Source organism: Maniola hyperantus, chromosome 11 (genome assembly GCF_902806685.2).
Source record: "Maniola hyperantus chromosome 11, iAphHyp1.2, whole genome shotgun sequence".
In the NCBI taxonomy this organism is placed as follows: Eukaryota; Metazoa; Arthropoda; class Insecta; order Lepidoptera; family Nymphalidae; genus Maniola; species Maniola hyperantus.
Genome location: NC_048546.1, coordinates 13,284,671 through 13,308,146, shown reverse-complemented (window position 1 = coordinate 13,308,146; position 23,476 = coordinate 13,284,671). Strand labels below are relative to the sequence as shown.

Genomic DNA, 23,476 nt, shown 5'->3' with positions numbered 1-23,476 from the left:
ACAAAAAGAAATGTAAATCCTGATTTAGACCTAGGCAAAGGTCCGACTAAATCAGCCGAAATGACCTGAAAAGGTCTCTCGCAGACTTTAGGCTTCCCTAGCAGACCTGGAGTGGCTGATGTCGTGTGTTTATACGCAGAGCAAGTATCACAATTCTTAACGTACTCAACCACGTCCTTATACATACCACGCCAAAAATATCTGAGGGATAATCTGCGATGAGTTTTGAACACACCAAAATGACCTGCAGTTGCATCTGCATGGTTTTGTTGCATAATTCTAAGGATGTCGTTCTTGTGGACTACCTCTTTCCAGTCGAACTCACTGAGAAGCTGGTATTTACATTTACTGTAACGATATAGTTTATCGTTCAAAATACAAAAATTCGGAAAATTTGCTGGATTGATTTTACAGCCATTAAATGTTTTGTCATACCAGTCATCTACCAAAACTTGTTGACTAGAGTTATCATTACGATCACCAACTACATCTACGTGTATGAGTCTCGACAAGGTATCCGGAACTACATTATCACAACCCTTCCTATGTTCGATAACAAAATTATACTGTGATAATCTACAACCCCATCTGGCGAGTCGTCCTGAGGGATTTTCTAAATTTAAGAACCACTTTAGGGATGCATGGTCTGTGATAATTGTGACTGGCTTGGAACCAAAATAAGCCTGAAATTTCTCCACTGCAAAAATCACAGCTAGAGCCTCGCGTTCCGTCGCGCTGTAATTCCTTTCGTTTTTATTTAGGCTCCTACTGACATACGCAATGGGATGATCGCAACCATCGGTTTCTTGCGTTAGCATACCGCCAACACCATATGCAGAAGCATCACAATGTATTTTGAATGGTTTTTCAAAATTCGGTACCGCAAGAACAGGTGCGGTTACCAACGCATTCTTCAATGTATTAAATGCTACCTCTGCCTGTTCGCTCCACTCAAATTTAGGTGCGTTCTTTCCTTTACTCGTTAGTCTATTGAGTGGTGCAGCGATGGTTGAAAAATTCCTAATAAAGCGCCTGTACCAAGAACAAGTGCCTAGGAAAATCTTTACCTCCTGTGCAGTTTTTGGGGTCGGAAAGTTCAAAACTGCGGCAACTTTTCCAGGATCTGTGCGTAAACCAAATTCATCCACTATATACCCTAAATATTTCAAAGAGTTTCTAAAAAATTACATTTTTCAAAATTTATGGATAGTTGAGCCATTTTTAGTTTATCCAGAACTCTGTTAATAAAATTAAATGGGTTTCAAAATCAGCAGAACAAATAACAATATCATCTATATAACAAAATACTATTCCATTTCAATATCACTACAAAAATTTTGATTAAATAACTGGTCCATTAACCTCTGCTGTCGTGCTGGTGCACCGCATAGGCCAAACGGCATGACTTTAAATTTGAATAACCCTCTACCAGGAACTGTAAAACTGGTTTTTTCCTGAGAGTCGTTAGCTAACGGAATTTGCCAGAAACTTGAACTTAAATCAATCGATGATAAAAACCTTGCCTCTTTCAAGCTATCTAGAATTTGTGGAATGTACGGTATTGAGTATGAATCCCCCTTTGTCACTGAATTTAATTTCCTGCAATCTAGGCAAAATCTCCAGTCTCCATTTGCCTTTTCACTAAATTGCTGGGTTATTCCAAGGGCTTTCACTCGGAGTAACTACGTCCATTTCCAGCATCCTATCTAACTCTTTACTTAAAGCTTCCTTCTTTTCGGGAGAAAGTGGATATTGTTTTATTTTTATTGGCAAGGCATCACCGGTGTCAATAACATGTTCAATTAATTTTGTTCTACCCAATCCAATTTTCGTTGAAGAAATATCTAAAAATTTATTTACTACAGACTGGGCTAATTCTTTCTGTTGAGATGATAAGTTTTCAAAAGAAGTGATGGTATGAATTTGTTCATTATCAATCGCACAAATATTGTAAAATTGAGAAGGTGCCTTAATTAATTCTAAATTATCAAAAATGCCAGGGGCTAACTGAAATGTTTTCCAAAAGTCACAGCCAAAAATAACATCCGCTATTATAGAGGGTACTACAAAAAATTTTATTATGTGAGTTACGGAATTATAAGTAATCGGAATAAACATATAACCCATGCAATCAAGTTTGTCTCCATTTGCCACTGAAAATGTGGTATCAATACTGCTATGCAGTTTATAACCGAATCTCAAAAAAACCTTGTGCGCCTGGTTACCCAAAATTGACGCGCAAGCACCGGAATCTAGTAAACCTGTAATCTCAAAACCGTCAACAAAAACCTTTAAATATGGCCTAAAGTCTCGTTTATCCACTGAATACAGAACTGTGTCAGGTAAAAGGGATGTTTTGTTGTTAATGACCAAGTTCTTTACTTGTGTCTCTGCACAGTTCTTACTAATTAGTTTTTTGAATTTTTGTCCGGAGCGGGTTTACTAGTCGCCTTTTTACTACAACTTGGACATGTCTTTACTGTAAAGTTCTGACGTCCACACGAAAAACATCTAATAAATTTCGGAACTGTCCTGCAAAATTTAAAGGAATGGTTACCCTTGCCGCACTTGTAACATAGTTGTTTATTTGTTTTCGTAAAATCAGTGCCTTTACTTGTATCAACCTTAGGTGCAGGTGTGACTGAAAGTGTGTTTATCTGTTTTGTCACTTGTTTGTAAGCAAACTCTGAACTTAAAGTTGCCTTACTGTTAGTAGGCTCAGAAATAAGGCGGAACGCTGCCTCGCAGCCTCTAGTTTGCGACACTTTTCCTTCAACATTGCGACAGACTTAATGTCAACAAGAGCTAATTGTTCTGAGTAAAAGGGCGAATATTATGTAATAAAATTTGTAACTTTTGTTCTTCGGAAAGTGGTGTTGACAACCTTGAAAACATGCAAAACATTATAGCGAAATAGATAGACACAGGTTCTTCAGAGCCTTGTGTTCTTGCTCGAATTTCACCTAGCAACCTGTAGTCATAATCTACTGCATCAAATTCCTCTAAAAATAAAGTTTTCAATTCTGACCAAGACGAAACTTGACATTTGTTGCCTCTGTACCATAACAATGCTCGGCCTGTAAAAAGATGAAATGCAGAAACAAATAATTTTCCATCTGAAACGCCATAAGATCTTTTATATTCCTCAACGCGTTCGATGAAACTGCGCGGATCACCCTGTCCGTTGAAATTTAACTTCCACTTGGCAACATTTTTATCACCAGTGCAGTCAACGGCGGTACTCTCGGAATCCAGTGATTCGTCGTGAGACGACTCATTGTCAGCATCTAATCTGGAAATCAAACTCTGCAACTTTGTATGTAATTCACTCTTCCTACTTATTAAGCTGAGTTCGGAACACTGTATTCTCAAAATTCTAAAGTACAAATGTGAAGCTAAAGCTTTAGACCTACAGAGGGCATGTCTATCTTTAGTGTCAGAACACTTTTTTAATAAATCTTCTAAGTCTTGAAGTTTTTTAGTAATAACCCCTAACTCACTTTCAGAAGTGAAATCCGTCTCTAAAATTGATTCAGAAGGAATTTCCTGAATTAATTGTTTTAACTGTTTCTTTAAACCTAGCACTGTAGGTGCTGGAGTTTCGGAACGAATGGATACCTCATAACACAATTCGTCCTTCAAAAGTGAATGAAACTGGGCAAAAGTCTGTTCCATTGTGTTAAGTCAAAACACATTTAACAAGATATCGAGCTTGTGTAACTGTCTATGTTTAGCCTTATACAAATTGGTTAAACACAAACACAAAAGAAGTTATTTAAACTATTAAATATACACAAGCAAAATACACAACAAAAACAATATTCTTAAGTCAATCCTAACTATTTTATCAATTATGTTCCTATTCCAAAATATTGTTAATAATACAAGCACATATTATTACTATAGTAAACAAAATATAACAAAATAAAACTTCCCAAAATTGAATAAATGATTGTAAGGTGCAGTATCACCTTTATGAGTACACAGTGTGTTACAACCTTTACAATTACAAAAGTAAACAGGCAACAAAGTTGCAATGAACTCTGACTAGCATATTATCTTTAAAAAAAAACAAAGAGATTGTGCAATGGTTTGATGGCTGTTACTTTACACTTTTAACACATAACCTAAAATACAACAAAATCTGTTTCTAAATGTCACTTTAAACTACCAGCATTCACTTAAACTTAACATGTTTTGTGTGTGAAGTAGCTTTTATCATAACCTTAACACAGCTCTAAACAAAATTTCAACAAAATAATGAAGTATCAAGTCACTGAAAAAAAATTTTTCATAACTTCATACTTGAACTTAATGTAATCTCCGAATATAGTTTATATATTTAGTTTCACAAGTTGTAACTCTTAGTATTTATAAATGTATGTGTGTAACTAGTTAACGGCACATAGCGTTTCAAAACTTTAATTATACTAAGTTACCGGAATTTTCAAACATAAGATGTACTTACTATTGAAAGCAATACCCAACAACAACTCAGTTAAGCAATGTTTATTACTAAACTGAAGGCAAACATTCACTTATACACCTCCAAGGTAAGTCAAATAACATAATTGAACGGCATAAGCACCATTTATAATGTGTTAATTAAATAAGAAAAAAAAACCAATGTTGGACTATACTCAGAAAATTACTTAAACTATCAAACAAAATTTCTAACTATTAGTTATTATTTAGTTAGTTAACCATAAAAAAAACAGCTTAGAGCTCTTTGCAATGTGTCACTACTTAGAAAATTGTACAATCAGCGGAGTACATTTCATAAAATTCACAAAATTTCTCAAAATATACTGAAATAACTATATAAAAAAACGTTCGGGCGCCATTTGTAAGGGTGGTAAATTGGACGGAATGGAAATATACCCGGATACGGAATAATCTACCACCTTACAAAGATTAGAGGAAAAAAAAATAATTTTTAATTTACTTTACTTGATCTATCTACCTAGTAAAGAATAGAAGCTAGCCGTCGACTCCCTTGTAATGCATATGAGGTGTTATAAATGAAATTTGCTAGATGTTAGGCAAAATTGTTTTTAATGTAACTTTTACCGGGGTCGCTTAATACAGAATGATGGCTAATAATGCTTAGTTATTCTAGCTTAATGCCAAGACTTAATTTAGATACATTAGAATGACTTAGGTAGATAGTACATAAGATCTATGTTTTAAATTTAAGATGCCATTGGCATGGAATAGACAATGACACAGTAAAATTCATAAAATTGTTTCAAAATAAAAGCTCAGTAGTAAAGACAGGGTTCTTACTGTACACATACACTAAGAAGGTTCACTAAACTGTTCCAGGATACAAACATTTGCTTACTTGTAGGTGCGAAGACTGCAAGGTAGCTGGACGGCATCGGCCAAGATCCAAAACTCAATTTATTTGATTCTTCACAACCGAAATGTTTCATTACAAAGATTTTCACCAAGTCTTATCCATAGAAATTAAGTTGCCAACGTGAATGTGCAAAAGAAATAAATACGAAAACCGAAAACTAAAAACGGAAACGCAAACGGAAAACGGAAAACGTAAACGTAAAACGTAAACCCTATTGAACTCCTGGCCACCAATGGTTTTCAGAAGTCCACCCACAACCCATTATCCTCATTTATTTGGGAAGATAAAATAACTGGAACATAATTGATGAAACATTGAAATACGTTAGGATGACTAAAATTTATAACTATTGTATTTTCCCAGGCGAAGCCATGGGCGAAAAAGAATGAGATTTTCCTGGAACGAAAAAAATTCGTCTTCACATGTTGACTCCAGGAAAATTCTAAATCTCACCAATCGGTGTTGCCTGACGCAACCCGAGTGTGGCCGCTCTCATTTAGTTTGATCATAAAGCCAATTCATTTTTGAATATTTGCGGAACCTAAGGATATATTATAAGAACCGTTTTGTTAATGACTTAACAATAAACAAATGATATTATGGTTTTATTTAATTATTTTGTTTTATTTTTACGACAATTGACAACGAAGCAAACGCCATCTATTGTGGCTCGAATGAACTCTGAACATCGACCCACGCGTAGTTCTGCACCTTGATGCTAGGTGGCACCAACATACTTTGAACAAAATAGATTTTAATTAAAAGCGAAACGCTAATTAGTAGTTCAAAATTTACAACGTCACAGCACCAAAGGAACCACCAATGCTTTGCCGGCCTTTTAGGAATTTGTTGATCCCCTTGAATAACCCCGTGTGGAAATCTAGTGAGAACACCACCAAAAAGAGGCGGTGCCATAGTTTGCATGTGCGTAGAATAAAAACCTGGCACAACGAGCGGTTTAAGTGCACCAGGCACCCAGGTGGTATAAAGTTGCTTACGATAACGCGGCGCGGCATCGCTGATCGCAGCGCAGTTTTGTGTGTTCGTCCTTAAGAAGTAGGTATACGGCAGTCTATTTTATGCCGAGACAGTATCATGCTATAGAATTGGAATATTATTCTGTACGATAATCTGCTGACGGACGATTCTTGCTACATTTTAAATGATTGGACCATGCAGTGTACGACATTTCGCAATGTCGCGCTGTGTTGCTCCGACTGAAAAAACTACAAGAAAATTGTAGGGCAAATTTTTTGTAACGAATATAAAAATGAATGACATTTTTTGCCTCCCGTTTGTCCTGTCAATTTCAACATCAAGGCCTTAAAAAGTAACGATCTTAGCTCTTCGACGCCGTTTTTACACCACTTTTTGCGCTTTTCCTTCGCTCTAACAAACGTCAATTTAAACAGAAGGTCTTAAAAAAAGCGACGATCTAGCGTTGACGTGTCGCTGTCAAACCATTACACGTTGCGTTCACGCCATATGTTATGAAAATCGATTTTTCTTGGATGCGCACGTGAATTAGAATAAGCCGCCATCTTGAAAACAAAAATGTGTTCGAAAATCGAATCGCCCGCGAAAGTGGCGTTCCTATAACTGCATCCGATGCACATTTATTGCGATATTTAGTTACATATGACCACCCTATTTGGCAAGTTGTTTGTTGAGTGCACTTGTCTTGCTCTAACCGGTTGGAAAGTCCGTCTGTCTCTGTCTGGTGACGTCACGCAACGGTAGTTCGCCGAGTAGAACCTAAGGAGATATTTTATGCATGTTTTGTCACTCAGGAAGGAAGCTTTTAATGTGGACAGACATTAAAATTATATGAGTTGGAAAGTTTATTCAATTCATAAGAGCCTTCATAGCCTCGTGGTTGACTCACACGAATTATCTTCAAACAGGGTGATTTCGAAACCACGTCCCAATAGATTGTCTAATGTCTATGCCTAGGTACTTATAAGCTTACGCGCGAAAAAACTAGCCACTTCGTCGTCGTATACGAAGGTTCCAAATTCCAAACGCGCCCTGCTCTAAGAAGCCTATAACAGACTTAACCGGATATAATTATTTTCACATCACCATCCCACACTATCACAATAAAAGCGTTCGCATTATCATTCCCAGCTATCTTGCCATTTATTTTTTGCATACCTACTTATTTGCATTTTTCTTTTGGTGTACAATAAAGCACATTTCATTTCATCCTTTACAGTTTAATAAAATTTAAAAATGATCGTTTGCGTCGTAGGTATGTAGTAGGTATGTCATCTCGACGGCAGCCAAGCTCCATTTGAGATTAGCCATTAGCTCGGGAGATGTCTATTATAGCGCACAAGTGTGCGCGAACACAAGTACCTACAGTACGTCGCCGAAAGTGATGAACATCGGCTTTTAGAATGACATTTCATATTTGTAGAGCGTTGTCTCTGTCACTCATACCCATATAACGCTTTGTCGGTCTCAACGACCGAGACAGTGCTCTACAAATCTGCTGTCTCCTTTTAAAGATCGATGTTCATCACTTTTGGCCGCGTACTGTACACTCTCCATTCCCTCACATTGATAACCCGATGGGACGGAAATCCGACACAACCGGAGAGATATCAGAGATATAACGGCTTTACATGCTCTCCGAGGTACGGGGGTGAAACGCCGTTAACTTACTAACTACCGAAACTACCAACTGAGAATACAATACAAAGTAACTAGTATGTACTATGTAGCATTGCAGGCAGTGGCGTGCACAAGGTTAGAAGCCAAGGTATGCATTAGTTAGGTAGGAACCTGTTTACTGGCAGGTCATAATGAAAAAAGCATTGAGCTATTACAACTGGGGTAAGCAGTGCATTTATGCCTCTATGACCTGCACGCCACTGATTGCAGGCATTATGAATCTATACGACGACTATCTATTTTGACGACCTCCCTGGCGCAGTCGTGAGCGCTGTGGTCTTATTAGTGGGAGGTCCCGGGTTCGATTCCTGGCAGGGGTTTGGAATTTTATAATTTCTTTTCTGGTCTGGTCTGGTGGGAGGCTTCGGCCGTGGCTAGTTACCACCCTACCGGCAAAGCTGTGCCGCCAAGCGATTTAGCGTTCCGGTACGATGCCGTGTAGAAACCAAAGGGGTACGGGTTTAATAAAAACTGCCATATCCCTTCCAGGTTAGCCCGCTATCATCTTAGACTGCATCATCACTTACCATCAGGTGAGATTGCAGTCAAGGGCTAACTTGTATCTGAATAAATAAATAAAAAAATACTAAACAGGAATTAAAGTGCTCGAACAAATTCCATGTAGGTATGATATATTATGTACCTAACAATGTAATGACCTATTAAACATTATTTATTATTCATTTACCCAAATCAGGAATTAATTAACTACGTAAAGCATTTAATAGTTAATCCGTATACTTTTTCTGCATTCGAAATCGCTCGAATCCATATTAGAATCGGCTCTTCTCCGTTTTGGGTTTATGTGTACATATTTCTAATTAACTTTGGTTATGTATGTATAGGGGTATGTGAAGGGACATTGTATCGCCTTTTTGAAAAAACCGGACAAGTGCGAGTCAGGCTCGCGCAACGAGGGTTCCGTACCTACTACAGTGGTATTTTTTCGACATTTTGCACGATAATTCAAAAACTATGATGCATAAAAATAAATAAAAATCGGTTTTAGAATGCACAGGTAAAGACCTTTCATATGATACCCCACTTGATATAGGTATCTTACTTCGAAAATTGAAAATACTAATTATTAGTTCATGACCACAATTTTTTTTAGTGGTTGTAACCACAATTTCACGTTTTTCAGATTTTTCCCCGAATGTCTGCTACAAGATCTACCTACCTGCCAAACATGATTCTATGACAACGGGAAGTACCCTGTAGGTTTCTTGACAGACCGACAGACAGACAACAAAGTGATCCTATAAGGGTTCCGTTTTCCTTTTGAGATACGGAACCCTAAAAAATTGCAAATGCCTATTACTCGCCTATAAGGTGCGGGAGAAGTAAAAAGTTTCGCCATTTTGAAAGGTTTGCACCTATTTAAGGACAATGGGAAGCTTTTGAAAGCACTAAAGCAGTTGTTGCTCTGCTTGGGGTCCGAGGTTAAATTTTCAAAAGAAGGCATAGAGTAGGCAAGGCTTATCACTTATAAGGTAAAGTTAGGAACTAAAGTTAAGTTAGTTAGTAAAGTCATAGAATATTTATGAGCACATTATACTCGCAGCTTTCTTGTTTCTGATATGATTCCTAAAAGGCCGGCAACGCATCGGCGGCTCCTCTGGTGCTGCAAATGTTCATGGTCGGCGGTAATCACTTAACATCAGGTGACCCGCCTGCTCGTTTGCTCGCTATCTATTAAAAAAAAAAATCCTTTGCATATCACACATTTTCAGAATTCCGCTTTACTCTTCTTTTGTGCAAAAATAATAAATACTAACCCTCTCATAAACTAGATTTCTGTAATCGATTTAATAAAGGTTTCTTACCACAATTACTAAAAAAAAATTTTTGGATGTTGAAATCGAATAAAACGGATCATCATCGTCATCATCAACCGATAGACGTCCACTGCTGGACATAGATCTCTTGTAGGGGCTTGCACACGCCACGGTCTTGCGCCGCCCGAATCCAGCGGCTCCCTGCGACTCGTCTGATGTCGTCCGTCCACCTAGTGGGAGGTCTTCCAACACTGCGTCTTCCGGCTTATGTCCGGCCCCACCCAGTAATCGTTGAGAGCTCTGCACTCGAAATTGTAGACAGGTAGGTATATTGTATACCTAGGACACACAATCCAGTTGGGTAGGTCCAATTTCGAGAAAGAGGTCAGCCGCCGAATCCAACTCGGTTGGGCAGCGTTCAGGAAGCTTCAAGATGTCTTCTTGTCCAAAATTCCTCAGTGCTTGAAGACCAAAGTCTTCGAACAGTGCGTGTTGCCAGTGATGACATATGGATCCGAGACATGGTCTCTAACTATAGGCCTCATAAGAAAGCTCAGAGTCACTCAGCGGGCGATGGAGAGAGCTATGCTTGGAGTTTCTCTACGTGATCAATATGTGATACCGATTTTAAATTTAAACTAGCAGTTCGCACCATTCAGCCGTTGCCTAAGAGAAAGAGCGACGCTATGTTACACTTCCTTCTTTATTCGTCCGTCCAAAAACTGATTGACGTATGGAATACCTACATACAGATGACATCAATATGATGATGGTATCGGTAGCTACACGCATACCACGGTAATGCTATATGCAGTATTCCAACTTCATACAAACGGGCGAAACGCGAGCTATACCTACGCGCCTCGATCTCGCGGTGTGCTCGTGGTGCAGCCAGTCGCGACTGTGCCGCAGTGACGAACGGACGGTGTTTTGTTTTTTTAATAACCGCGCGATTTTTTTCACTAAAAATAAGTTCAATTATAAGTATTGATAACAAGTACATATTTAAACACAAAGTAGGCAAATGACAAGTACATATTTAAACACAAAGTAAGCAAACGTAATTAAAATGCCGGAGGCGGGCAGCCCTATCGCATGTTTACGTACCGCGCTGCTGTAGGTATTTATTTCAAAGATACGGCCGAGTTATAATACTGTATAGATAACATTACCGTGTCTTTACGGTCGAGGCGCCGCGCCGTGAACATCGTCTCGGCATGATATAACGTGTTACTTCCGAGAAAACGTAGCATATTATGTGTAATGTGTTAAACTTAATTAAAATTTCATAACCAGACTTTATGCTGATTTATCTATTCGTGGATTACGTCTTTATGGTTTTTGCATACCAAAAAATACCCGGCCGAGTTTGTTGTGGGCTCTTCTCAGACCTGGGCGCGTTTGGAACCCTCGTAGCTTTAACTTTGCGTAAAAATTATCACCAACCATATCTTACAAATCCAACAATTGACAAACAAAAAGTGTAATTTATTACCTATTTTGAATAAATTATTTGATTTTATTTGATCTGATTTGCATTTCACGAAGACAAGTGACTCATATAAGCTGTGGTAGCCTAGTGGTTAGGACGTCCGCCTTCCAATCGGAGGTTGGGGGTTCGATTCCGGGCACGCACCTCTAAATTTTCGGAGTTAAGTATGTACGTTTCAATCAATTGAATATCACTTGCTTAAACGGTGAAGGAAACATCGTGAGGAATCCTGCATGCCTGAGAGTTCTCCATAATGTTCTTAAAGGTGTGTGAAATCTACCAATCCGCACATGGCTAGGAGACCCGTGCTCTGTAGTGAGCTGATGATGGGTTGATCATGATCATGATAGCTATCTTTCTTCATAAATAAGGATCCCGACCATTTTGTTTCTAATAAAAAGCATTTAGTTAAAAACATATTAAAATTTATGTATTATGGTAATCCAAAACGGTATGCAAGATATATAGTTTTAGAAGCTCATTACTGCATCGGGTAGCTTTTTCTGACCACGAGCGCACCTTAGCCAATATATCACTTATAATTTTAGGGTTCCGTACCTCAAAAGGAGAAACGGAACCCTTATAGGATCACTTTGTTGTCTGTCTGTCTGTCGATCTGTCTGTCTGTCGGTCCGTCAAGAAACCTACAGGGTACTTCCCGTTGACTTAGAATCATGAAATTTAGCAGGTTGGTTGGTTTTATAGCAGACATAAGGGGAAAAATCTGAAAACCGTGAATTTGAGGTAACATCACACAAAAAAAATTTGTGGTCATGAACTAATAATTAGTATTTTAAATTTTCGAAGTAAGATAACTATCGATATCAAGTGGGGTATCATAATATGATAGGGCTTTACTTGTACATTCTAAAACAGATTTTTATTTATTTCTATGCATCATAGTTTGTGAATTATCGTGTAAAATGTCGATAAAATACTACTGTAGTACGGAACGCTCGGTGCGCGAGTCTGACTCGCACTTTACCGGTTTTATTTTTTTAAATTTTAATCGATTGGTATGCAAGCTGCACGATATGAATAAATAAATTTAGCAGATAGTATGCCAACTATAAACAAACAAAGTTGATACCATAATTGCTGGACATTACGGTCGTAGCGGATATAATTTTTCTCGAGTTGATAGAAAAATTATCCACGTTCTAGTAAGTAGGTTCACGGCCCGTATAACAATTTATTATTACCTAACCCTTAACACAAAAAAAAAAATTGACTAGATGATGCCCGCGACTTCGTCCGCGTGGATTTAGGTTTTTAAAAATCCCGTGGGAACTCTTCGAGTTAGAAAAAGTAGCCTATGTCCTTCCCTGGGATGCAAGCTACTTCAGTGCCAAATTTCGTCCAAATCAGTTAAAGGTTAGCAGACAGACTGACAAACACACTTTCGTATTTATAATATTACTATGGATTAGTATGTTTCTGTTACCTGTACAGTTATTTTTAATGAACGTTATTTCCGTTCGAAAAAATCCGAGTTACTCTCAAGCGATCTCTCAAATCGCGTCTGTTTTACTTCAAAACATTGTACCCGACAGTGACAGACACAAACGCATGTCCTCTCGCGCTTCGTCGTCTTCAGTGATAAGGCGCTGATTAATTGGCGAGATGAATCTGTTGTGACGAGCTACCGTTATGTTGACGCCGAAATGTACGCGATATTACCCTGACAAGTGAAACGGACATCATACGTTACGCTGGGGAAACAATCTCCGTGGGAAGGTACTCAAATAAATTCAATAGCTACCAAGATGGTAGGTAATTTTAGTGTAAATTGAATTTTTACAACCGACTTGTGAAAGGCGGACGATCTCAAATCGATAGTTATCTTATTTTGAAATGGAAATACTAATTTTATTAGTTGTTCATGAACATATTTTAGTTTTTTTTTGGTTATGTAACCACAGATTGAATGTTTTTGGATTTATTCCTTTACTTGTGCTATAAGATCTGCCCACCTACCAAATTTCAAGAATAGGTCAACGGGAAATACCCTATAGGTTTTCTTGACAGACACGACGGACAGACAGACAAAAAGAGAACAAAGTGACCCTATAAGGGTTCCTTTTTCCATTTGAGGTACGGAACCCTTATAAAACTTACCTACATATTTTTCGTTAAAAGTGTAATGGTGTGGACACATTGGCGCGGAGAGCCGGCGCTCGTGCGAGCTCGGATATTGATGACGTCGGCGTCACTGTGAATTATTTATGCAATTAGCCGCGACAGCCGTATGGTACTTTTTACTGCGGTAGGGTTACCACCAAATTTTGTGAAAGAGGACAATGTCCTTTTTTACCGTTTACGTTTGGAACCCTCTTAGCTTTAGTTCTAAGTTCGTGTAATAATTATCACCACTATATCTTACAAATCTAACAATTGTTAGCTTATTGAAGTTAGTTTAATGAATTGGCAATATTTGACTCATCCGATGTCACGCAATCTGTGGTGGGGTAGCCATCTTGATTCGATTTGTATAAATACGAGTGTTTGACAGTTATTACTTCAGTCTCGTTCCGACTCGATACTCAACGACTATTAAATACTTTTGTGTTTAGGTCGATATTTTGATTAAGTGGTTACAATAGCAATTGTGCCCTAGTCAAGTTAATATTGCAGTTAGTTTATTATAAAGATTAAATCTCTCAATAAGCCTCTACGCGTTGTGATCTATATCCACGTGCAAGCTTTATATGAGGGAACATTTTAATAACTTATAAAATTAGTTAAATTTGACCTGCTTTTCTGACTTTGAATAAATTATTTCAATTTTGAATTTTACCCGACTATGGCAAAGCCAAAAGGAAGGGTTATGAGTTAAGCAGTCTATGTATGTATATATGTTTATAACTATTTTGTGTGTTCCATTGTAACGGCTAAACTACTGGACCGATTTTAATGAATGAGGTGTCAATCGATTCGTTATTATGGTCCGGGTGACATAAGCTATATTTTAGAGAGATAAAATTGATAAGACAGATGTTACATCCAAAAAAGTAGGAGTCCCCAAATTTTTTTTTATTGAACTGTCTTCTAGTGCGTTTAATTTTGTTAATTTTAATGGCGGCCTTTTAAAAAAAATCTTATCTTGTCGTTATAGCGGTAATAGAAACATGCACTGTGAAAATTTCACGAGATGCAGCCCGCTGACAGACAGACGGACGGACGCACAGCGGAGGTTTAGTAATAGGGTCCCGTTAGCACCCTTCGGGTACGAAATCCTACATATGACTGACCTATCATGACGTGGGCATCCACTAAGAAAGGATTTTTGAAAATTCAACCCCTAAGGGGGTGAAATAAGGGTTTGAAATTTGTGTAGTCCACCAGTCCAGTCCATAAGCTAGTCCTGAATATGATTTTTGTAGGTAGATCTGTCCTGTAAAATCTGCACGGTTGGTAACCTAAAAAACCTAACAAAGTGTTACGTGGAGTACAAAAAGTGTACACGTGTTGACTCTGTACTGATAGTAATGGTGTTTTGTGGTTTGATCTATGGAACGGACGGACGGTAACAGACGGTAACGGATTGGCAGTTTCTACAATGGTCCATACATAAGTGATGCCATTAGGTACAATTAGTCCCAAGACATACATAACACGCCACCCGAGCTTAGCCACGAACCACACCACCAAAAACACATGGTTTGTGATGTGGAGGTACGTACTAATGATCTTAAGCTTATTTCGTGGTTTAACGACTAATTAATCGTGGCATGTAACCGTTTTCTATAATATAAAAACCGGCCAAGTGCGAGTCAGGCTCGCGCAACGAGGGTTCCGTGATACAGTCATATTTTTTCAACATTTTGCATGATAATTCAAAAAGTATGATGCATAAAATAAATAAAATCTGTTTTAGAATGTACAGGTGAAGGCCTTTTATATGATACCCCACTTGATACAGTTATCTTACTTCGAAATTGGAAAATACTAATTATTAGTTTATGACCACAATTTAAATTTTTTGTGTGACGTAACCACAAATTCATGGTTTTCAGATTTTTCCCCGAATGTCAGTTATAAGACCTACCTACCTGCCAAATTTCATGATTCTAGGTCAACGGGAAGTACCCTGTAGGTTTCTTGACAGACCGACAGACAGAGAGAGTAAGTGATCTTATAAGGGTTCCGTTTTTCCTTTTGAGGTACGGAACCCTAAAAATGAATCACTAAATGTGTTGGTCATCGCAAATCTCGAGAACAGCTGAACCGATTTGGCTAATTCTATTTTTATAATATTCCTTGAAGTACGAGGATGGTTCTTGAGGGGAGAAAAATTTAAAAAATTTGAATCGACTGTTAGGCGGAACGAAGTTCGGCAGGGCAGGGCAGCTAGTATACAATAAAATATGTGTAGATACTAGATATAGTATGTTTCTAGTCACTAAAATTCGATTTGATTAGGTAGGTGCCAAAAACCTTTTAAATAGGTGCCTACTTTCTAATTCTAGCTATGCTTGGAGTTTCTCTACGTGATCAAATCTGAAATGAGGGGATCTGTAGGAGAACTAGTAGTAACCGACATAGCTCAACATATACGCTCATTTATAATATGGGTGTTGATAGGCAAACGCTTGACCACAACCACATCTGATGGTAAGCGATATTGCGGCCTAAAATGGGACCTAGACTCTGTACCAGAATCTCGTAGGCTTTGATAATAATAGAGGAGTAAGTTACTCTCAAAACTCAGTCAAAAGTCTCAGTAAGGTTTGTTGAGAGGTTGTCTGAGCCTTACAGCCGTACTCAGCTTAATCGTTATATAAGTTTAGTTGAAACGAGACACTCTCACACTCAGAGTCGCTTAATCGAAACAGCTATATCTCTCGCATAAATCTGTCTCGTTTTAACTCAATCTTAAGTAACGATTAGCGACTCTGAGTACGGCGGTTACACTACTACGTGGCATTTGGCAAGACAGCTCAAATGCGACTCAATCGCTATAATCCGATCAGCGCAATGTGTTTGCGATCTGCCAATAAACAATACAAACATCATCGTAAACTGCTCAAATGACCCGCGCAAACCCAGCTGACGGCTAAATGGCTGTTTGGCCAGGCAACCAGCGTGGCTAGGTTATTTAAATATCTTTCCACTGAATGAATCAAAAAAACATATCCACACTAAGTATATTTTAAATGCGAAAGTGTGTCTGTCTATCTGACTGCTAAGTGCTAGCTTTTCACGGCCCACCCGCTTAATCAATTTTGATGAAATTTGATATACATATAAAGATAGATTGCACCCCAGAGACAGTCACAAGCTACATTCTATTCTACAAAATTAATAAGTTCTGATTAAAAAAAAATCTAAATACAACGACACGGGCAGCGGAAAAAGACACATACGCATTTATAATATTAGTATAGATAGTATAGATGAAGAACTCGATGAACCAACAAACATACAAATAAATAGACTGCTAGATTTCCTATTCTATAATATATAAATGAATCACTAATTGTGTTGGTCATCGCAAATCTCGAGAACCACTGAACCGATTTCGCTAATTCTTTTTTTATAATATTCCTTGAAGTACGAGGATGGTTCTTACGGAGAGAAAAATTTAAAAAAATTGAATCGACTGTTTGTTTGAAGCTAGTATTGGATAAAAAAGCGCTTGATATCGTCAATGTAAGGGCCCCACATGGTATCAGAAATTTAATATTTCGCTACTAGACCAGGCTACCTCACTACGCAATTTTTTTTTTTTTTAAAGAATATTAGCCATGTTAAATGACTAATATTCCCCTTTCCTCTCCAACTAAGCGTCAGGCTTGTGCTAGGAGTAGGTACGATAATAGTGCAACGGGCGGGGTTTGAACCGTCGACCTTTCGGTTTTCAGTCCACTCCTATACCGGTTGAGCTATTGAGGCTCTGATATTAATATGATGTTTATTAAGACAACTTAATTAATTAATTTCAGTCACAACCCACAGCTTTAACCTCTATTCATCATCATCATCATGATCAGCCCATCACCGTCTCACTACAGAGCACGGGTCTCCACTCAGAGTGAGAAGGGTGTTGGCTATAGTCTACCACGCTGGCCATGTGCGGATTGGCAGACTTCACATACCTTTGAGAACATTATGGAGAACTCTCAGGCATGCAGGTCTCCTCACGACGTTTTCCTTCATCGTTAAAGCAAGTGATATTTAATTAATTACAACGCACATAACTCCGAAAAGTTAGACGTGCGTGCCCGGGATCGAACGCGTGACCTCCGATTAGAAGGCGGACGTCCTAACCACTAGGCTATTATAGCTTAACCTCTATTTTCTAGCTATTTATTTAATTATAGACGACATCAAAGAGTCGTAGGGAGCCGCTGGATCCAGGCAGCGCAAGACCGTTTATAATCGTCGGTTCATCTAGCAGCTAGCTAGTGGAAGGTCCACAGAGTAGGAAGGTCTGCCAACGCTACTTTTCCGGTGCGAAGTCCCCATTAGGCTAGAGCTCTGTTATAAGCCCCGCAAATTGATAATGCGCGTGGCCGCCATTTTAGTGACGTCAGCACTAGACTGAAGTTCCGAGCTGATGCTATATTTTTATTTTGGCTGACGTCAAAATGACGTCATTCCGATGTTAATGAGACATGGTTCCATTGCAATAGCAATTTTTTTTTTAAATTCGTTATAGGCGCCCGCTTGACCACGATCACACCTGATGGGAAGTGATGATGTGGCCTAAGATGGACGTTTGCCTAGAAGGTGCCTATTCACTCTTGTGTTAAAGATACCCGGATTATAATTGACAGGAAACACTGATCTAGGAAGAGTAGAGAGAGGAATTTGCGGGACTAATCATGTATTGGTCTACACTTACCTTGCATTTACTTTTGCTCCCAGTATTATCTTCCAGGTCCTGTTTAAAACAAACACAAATAAGTTTTAGTAAAAATATTAGTAATCAAACAAGCTGCATTCAAAATTAGCTTCTATCTCAAACGAGTGAAGTGTTATTTTTGCGATCCATCCAATCATACTAGTAAAATATTAGTTCAAGGCATTTATTTAATTACACCTATTACAAATACGTGTTAAATAATGCATACATATATTTATTAACTATTCAGGAATATTATTAAAGAATATTTAATCCTGTTTGATAGGAATTTATTGTAATGGTTAACTAATTAATGGTAAACATAGATTAATTTATAATGGTAGTTTTAGTTCGGGATATTAGATATTATTTTAATAAAGAAGCTCATTAGTAATTTTAAAATTGAAATAAACCTGACAGAAGTTTGTAATATATTATGTAAAAAATGTTTTTCTAAAATACATAAATATCGCCCAAAATACATAAGGTAAGTGCGGATTGGTAGACTTCACACAACTTTGAGAATACTATGGATAGGTAACTCTCAGGCATGCAAGTTAGAGGAGATCCCTTTTTTTTTTTTCGTTCGGGGAGGAGGAAAATCCTCATGTATGCCTCCGGCATGCCCGACTCCACAATGGCCTACGGACTAAAAACCTCCTCCCCCCTCCGCTCTATCTTTCAGGTAATTAAAACTCTTTTAATCCCCAGGTACAGTTCACGACAGTTAGGGATCTCCTCAAAACGTCGAGGCTTTTACGTCACTGACAGGCCCCGTAGCTCTAAAGTAGCCGTATTCTTCTTTGATTTTACGTCACAGGATCAAACCGAGAGTTCCCTCACTCTAGTTCACTCTGCCCAGGTCGTGATGCGTGTATAAAAAGTAAGGTGTGTAAAGTAGCTCACTTAAATTAGTCAAAAGAATATAAACTTTAATCTTACAAAAGTAAGGATCAAATTGTAATCTTAACCCATGATTACAATCAATGGTTAGTTAAAAGCACGCTAGATACTAGTCGCGCGACAAAAAGTTGTGTACTACATTTTGTAAGGTAAAAATTAATGAATGAATATCTGCAATCTGGTCTTAAAATACGTGATGGCTTGTTCTTCGATTACGAGGCTATACAACGAATCGACGTGATTTTTGTATGGATAAAGTTAAAGATCCGGAGAGTAATATATGTACTTTTTATCCCGGGAAATCTTCCCAAATCAATCAGTCAATCAGTCTGTTTGCGTCCACCGCTGGGCATAGGCCATCTCGAGAGCGCGCCACCGTAGTCTTATTAGTGGTCCCGGGTATAATTCCCGACTAGGGGCATTTTATAATTTTTAATTTTCATTGGTCGAGTCTGGTGTGAGGCTAGTTACCACCCTACCGGCAAAGGCCATGCAGCTACGATTTAGCGTTTCCGTACGATGCCGAGTAGAAACCAAAAAGGTATTTGTTTAACAAAACCCTTCCAGGTTAGCCTGCTTACATCTTAGACTGCATCATCACTTATCACCAGGTGAGATGGCAGTCAATGCCTCTGACACAGAGATAGGATATACAGTGTTTTTTTTTTTTTTTCAAATAGAAAGATTAGCCATTTTTTTTTAATGACTAATATTCCCCTTTCCTCTCAAATTAAGCGTCAAGCTTGTGCTAGGAGTAGGTACGACAATAGTGCAACGGGCGGGGTTTGAACCGTCGACCATTCGGTTTTCAGTCCACTCCTATACCGGTTGAGCTATTGAGGCTCAGTGTTGAGACAAAAAGTCGCTAATGTGGTGTAATCGTATAAAGCGCAGTTAATGAAGGCGACCAAGCACCAAGGTCCGCAATTACTGCAAGTAGGTCGCGCGGACCGGTTATGTACAACTGACTGATAAAGTGATAACCAATGTCTCCCCAAACGTTAGGCTCTTTCTCTGCTTCGCATTCTTCAATGCTGAGGGATTCTATTGAGGAGAGCCGACAAGAAACTCAGCAGTTGCTCTTTTCAAATCATATATTAAAAAGTTACATTACTATGTAACGATACAACTACAGTAGCCAGCATGCAGGAAATATTGTTGACCACCCTTTAAGAAACAGATTTCGGCTTCGTAGAGCGTTGTCTCTGTCACTCATAGGTATCTAACGTTTCGTAGGTCTCAAAGACAGAGACAACGCTCTACGAAACCGATATCTCTTTCTAAAGGTCGATGTACAATATTCCCTGCCGGTTATTTTACTCCATCTCATGGGTAAATGAAAACTCATTTAAATCCTGAAATTTTTACATTCTGTGAAAATTTCAACTCGCTACCTATTACGGTTCACTAGATACAGCCCGCTGGCAGACAGACAGACGGACGGACGGACAGCGGAGGCTTAGTAATAGGGTCCCGTTGGCTCTTACGTACGTACGGATCCCTAAAAAGTTAATGCAAGTTTACTATTTAGCAACAAGTTTTCTCCGAATATTCACAACAATAAGTAGAAATTGTAACAAATGACATAATTTATCCCAATTCCGATACAATGGCCACGCATCTGTGGGCCACGCGCTGTCCACGTGGGCGAACTCAAAAAAAGTGTCAAACGTGGTCGACTCTATGCAGCAGAAAGCCAAAAAAATTAGACGTTAAAATACATAGAAAAATCACGCCTAAAACTAAACTAGTGATTTGTCCCGAACTAAGAACTCACGTTGTCCCTTTCCACTATCCTATAACAGCGCCAAATATTAATCTTAATATATAAAAGGAAAAGGGGACTGACTGACTGATCTATCAACGCACAGCTCAAACTACTGGACGGATCGGGCTGAAATTTGGCATGCAGATAGCTATTACGATGTTGGCATCCGCTAAGAAAGGATTTTTGAAAATTCAACCCCTAAGGGGGTGAAATAGGGGTTTGAAATTTATGTAGTCCACGCGGACGAAGTCGCGAGCATAAGATAAATTTTTAAAATCCATGCCTACGTCATAAGCTATCTGCATGCCAAGTTTCAGCCCGATCCGTCCAGAAGTTTGAGCCATGCGTTGCTAGATCAGTCAGTCAGTCACCTTTTCCTTTTATACATACATATATTTAGATAAAAAACATTTAAATATAAAATTTTGTTGCAAATACCTACTATCCTGCAAATATTTCTTTAACTTACGTAGAGTTTATCTATTGGTATTTATTTTAAATTTACACACACATGCACACTCAAACTCACACACAAGCATGACTAACCTCTTGACGATTCTGTAGCTAATACTGACCTGCAACGAAGGGCAAAATAACATTACAAAACATTACTTCTTCAAAAATGCTTCTTAGTTTGGTAAGTAGGTATTCTAACAATATGAAACTTAGCTAAATTAGAACAAAAAAATCGCTCAAGTGCGAGTCGGACTCGCACACAAAGGGTTCCATACCACCGTACAAGAAATAACACTTTTTAATTTTCATGGCGGCAATTTTGAAATTTCTTATTTGTACTAAATAATTTTAAAATATCTTATTTGTAGTTATAGCGGCAATAGAAATACACATTCTTATGAAAATTTCAACTTTCTACCTATAACAGTTCACAAGATACAGGCCGCTGACAAACAGACGGACGACGGAGGGATAGCGGAGACTTAGTAATAGAGTCCCGTTGCCACCCTTTGGGTACGGGACCCTAAAAGGAGGGTGCTTGTAGTTTCATTTATTTTACCGAGAGTTAGGTGCTTAGATTTAAACACATGCAAGTACGTACGTTCAAGAACGACAGTGACTAATATATTCACTTATTTTTCTAAGCGCATATGTAATCTTAGCTAGTTAAATCTAAACCTGTTTTTAAGCGTCTATATTTATGCAAAATATCCACCTTTGTCTACAAAATGCTTCTCTGATTGACAAACTGATATAGAATTAATACTAATCTAAATTGCAAGAGGTATCACGGTAAAATTTAAAACATAGGTAGCTCTAAAACCTAAGAACCTGGCGTTAAAAACGGGCATTTTTTTCGGGTTTTTGAATTCTCATATTTCTTTTCGTGATTAAGTTTTAGAAAAAAAGAAATAGAGGCACGTATTAATTAGAACTAGATTTTTTTGAAAAAAAATCATTGCCCTAGAGGCATTATCTTTGGAGAAAACAGCAAAATACGTTTGTATGGAGAAAGGCCTACTACAGTCCGCTCTTAAAGAAGGATTCAAGAAATTCCTGTAAGATCTGTAAATATGTTAATTATCAAACTCATAGTATTTATCCACATTGTACACTTTTTGATTGTCAATTTATGTTCACGGAGGTTCAAGGAGGAATTCTTTATAGTAATAGACACTACTAAGAAAAGAATTTTCAGGAATTCCAACCAAAAGAAGCCGGGGCGAGTCAGCTAGTCTTAATTTTATCTAAATTTTATTTTATTGGTTTGCCAACAGATAATATACATATCAAATAAAAATACAATACACAGAGAAAAAAAATTGCGTGTATACCCAATTACTCGCAAACGGCATGCATTTTTAAAAGTGCGGGATTACCAGTTAACTTAAGGCTAAAATACAAATATGAAAAAATTACTGTGTATTAAAAAAAGTACTAAAATTGTCTTAGGATAAATGTCGCGGTGCTTCAAATAATTTGTATTTCCTTTTGCAAAAGAAGTAAAAGAAATGATAGGACGGGCCATGAATAATGTATGTTTTGATGATGCCTCACCATATCTTGCGGATTACAACAAAGTAAGCCTTAAGTTTTTGTCTGACTTGTACCTAATTTCGCATTTCCAACACATATAATCTGTATAAAAGAATAAAGATGTAACACTATGTGATCCAGAACATCTTAACATAATACTTAGTTGCGTACAAGATTATTAAAACTTTATAAGACCGGAACACAGACGCGGACGCCCGCTAATGTACACTAAGTAATTCATTCGTGCACCCGCACATACATTAACCACATCTGATAGGTAAAGTGACAAGCAAACAGGAAAGCAAATTTATAATACAAATCCATGCATATTAACACCCATTAACATTAACTAGACGCGTAATGATTTGTTTACAACCAAGATTGCTATTATCGGGGACCGAGAGGTTATTGCGGAAACACAGATTTGCACATTGGCAATTAGAAATAGTCTAATATTGATGTAACAAAAAAGTCATAATCAGGCAACAATTACCAAATCTAAATCTAAATCAGCCTGTTCTGTTTCACGATTGTGCAAAGGCCTCCCTCCAAATTTTCCACAACTCCCGATTTTTTGCCTTTTCGGGCCACCTAACTATTTTATCTAATTCATCACGCCATTGTCGTCTCGAACTGCCATGCAAGCGTTAATGATTCT

The 23,476-nt window shown here is 38.0% G+C and overlaps 1 protein-coding gene across 3 annotated transcripts in view; it reads right to left on the bottom strand.

The window, feature by feature from the left end:
- Nucleotides 1-23,476, bottom strand: part of bs (serum response factor blistered) — a 320,790-nt gene that overhangs the window by 174,569 nt on the left and 122,745 nt on the right. For 2 of the 3 annotated variants that reach the window (XM_069501767.1, XM_069501768.1), the window contains exon 3: nt 18,156-18,194. The exons of the other annotated variant lie outside the window; for it this stretch is intronic. In XM_069501767.1, the coding sequence (XP_069357868.1) occupies nt 18,156-18,194 (39 nt within the window). The remainder of the gene's footprint in view (nt 1-18,155; nt 18,195-23,476) is intronic. 3 annotated transcript variants of the gene reach the window in all.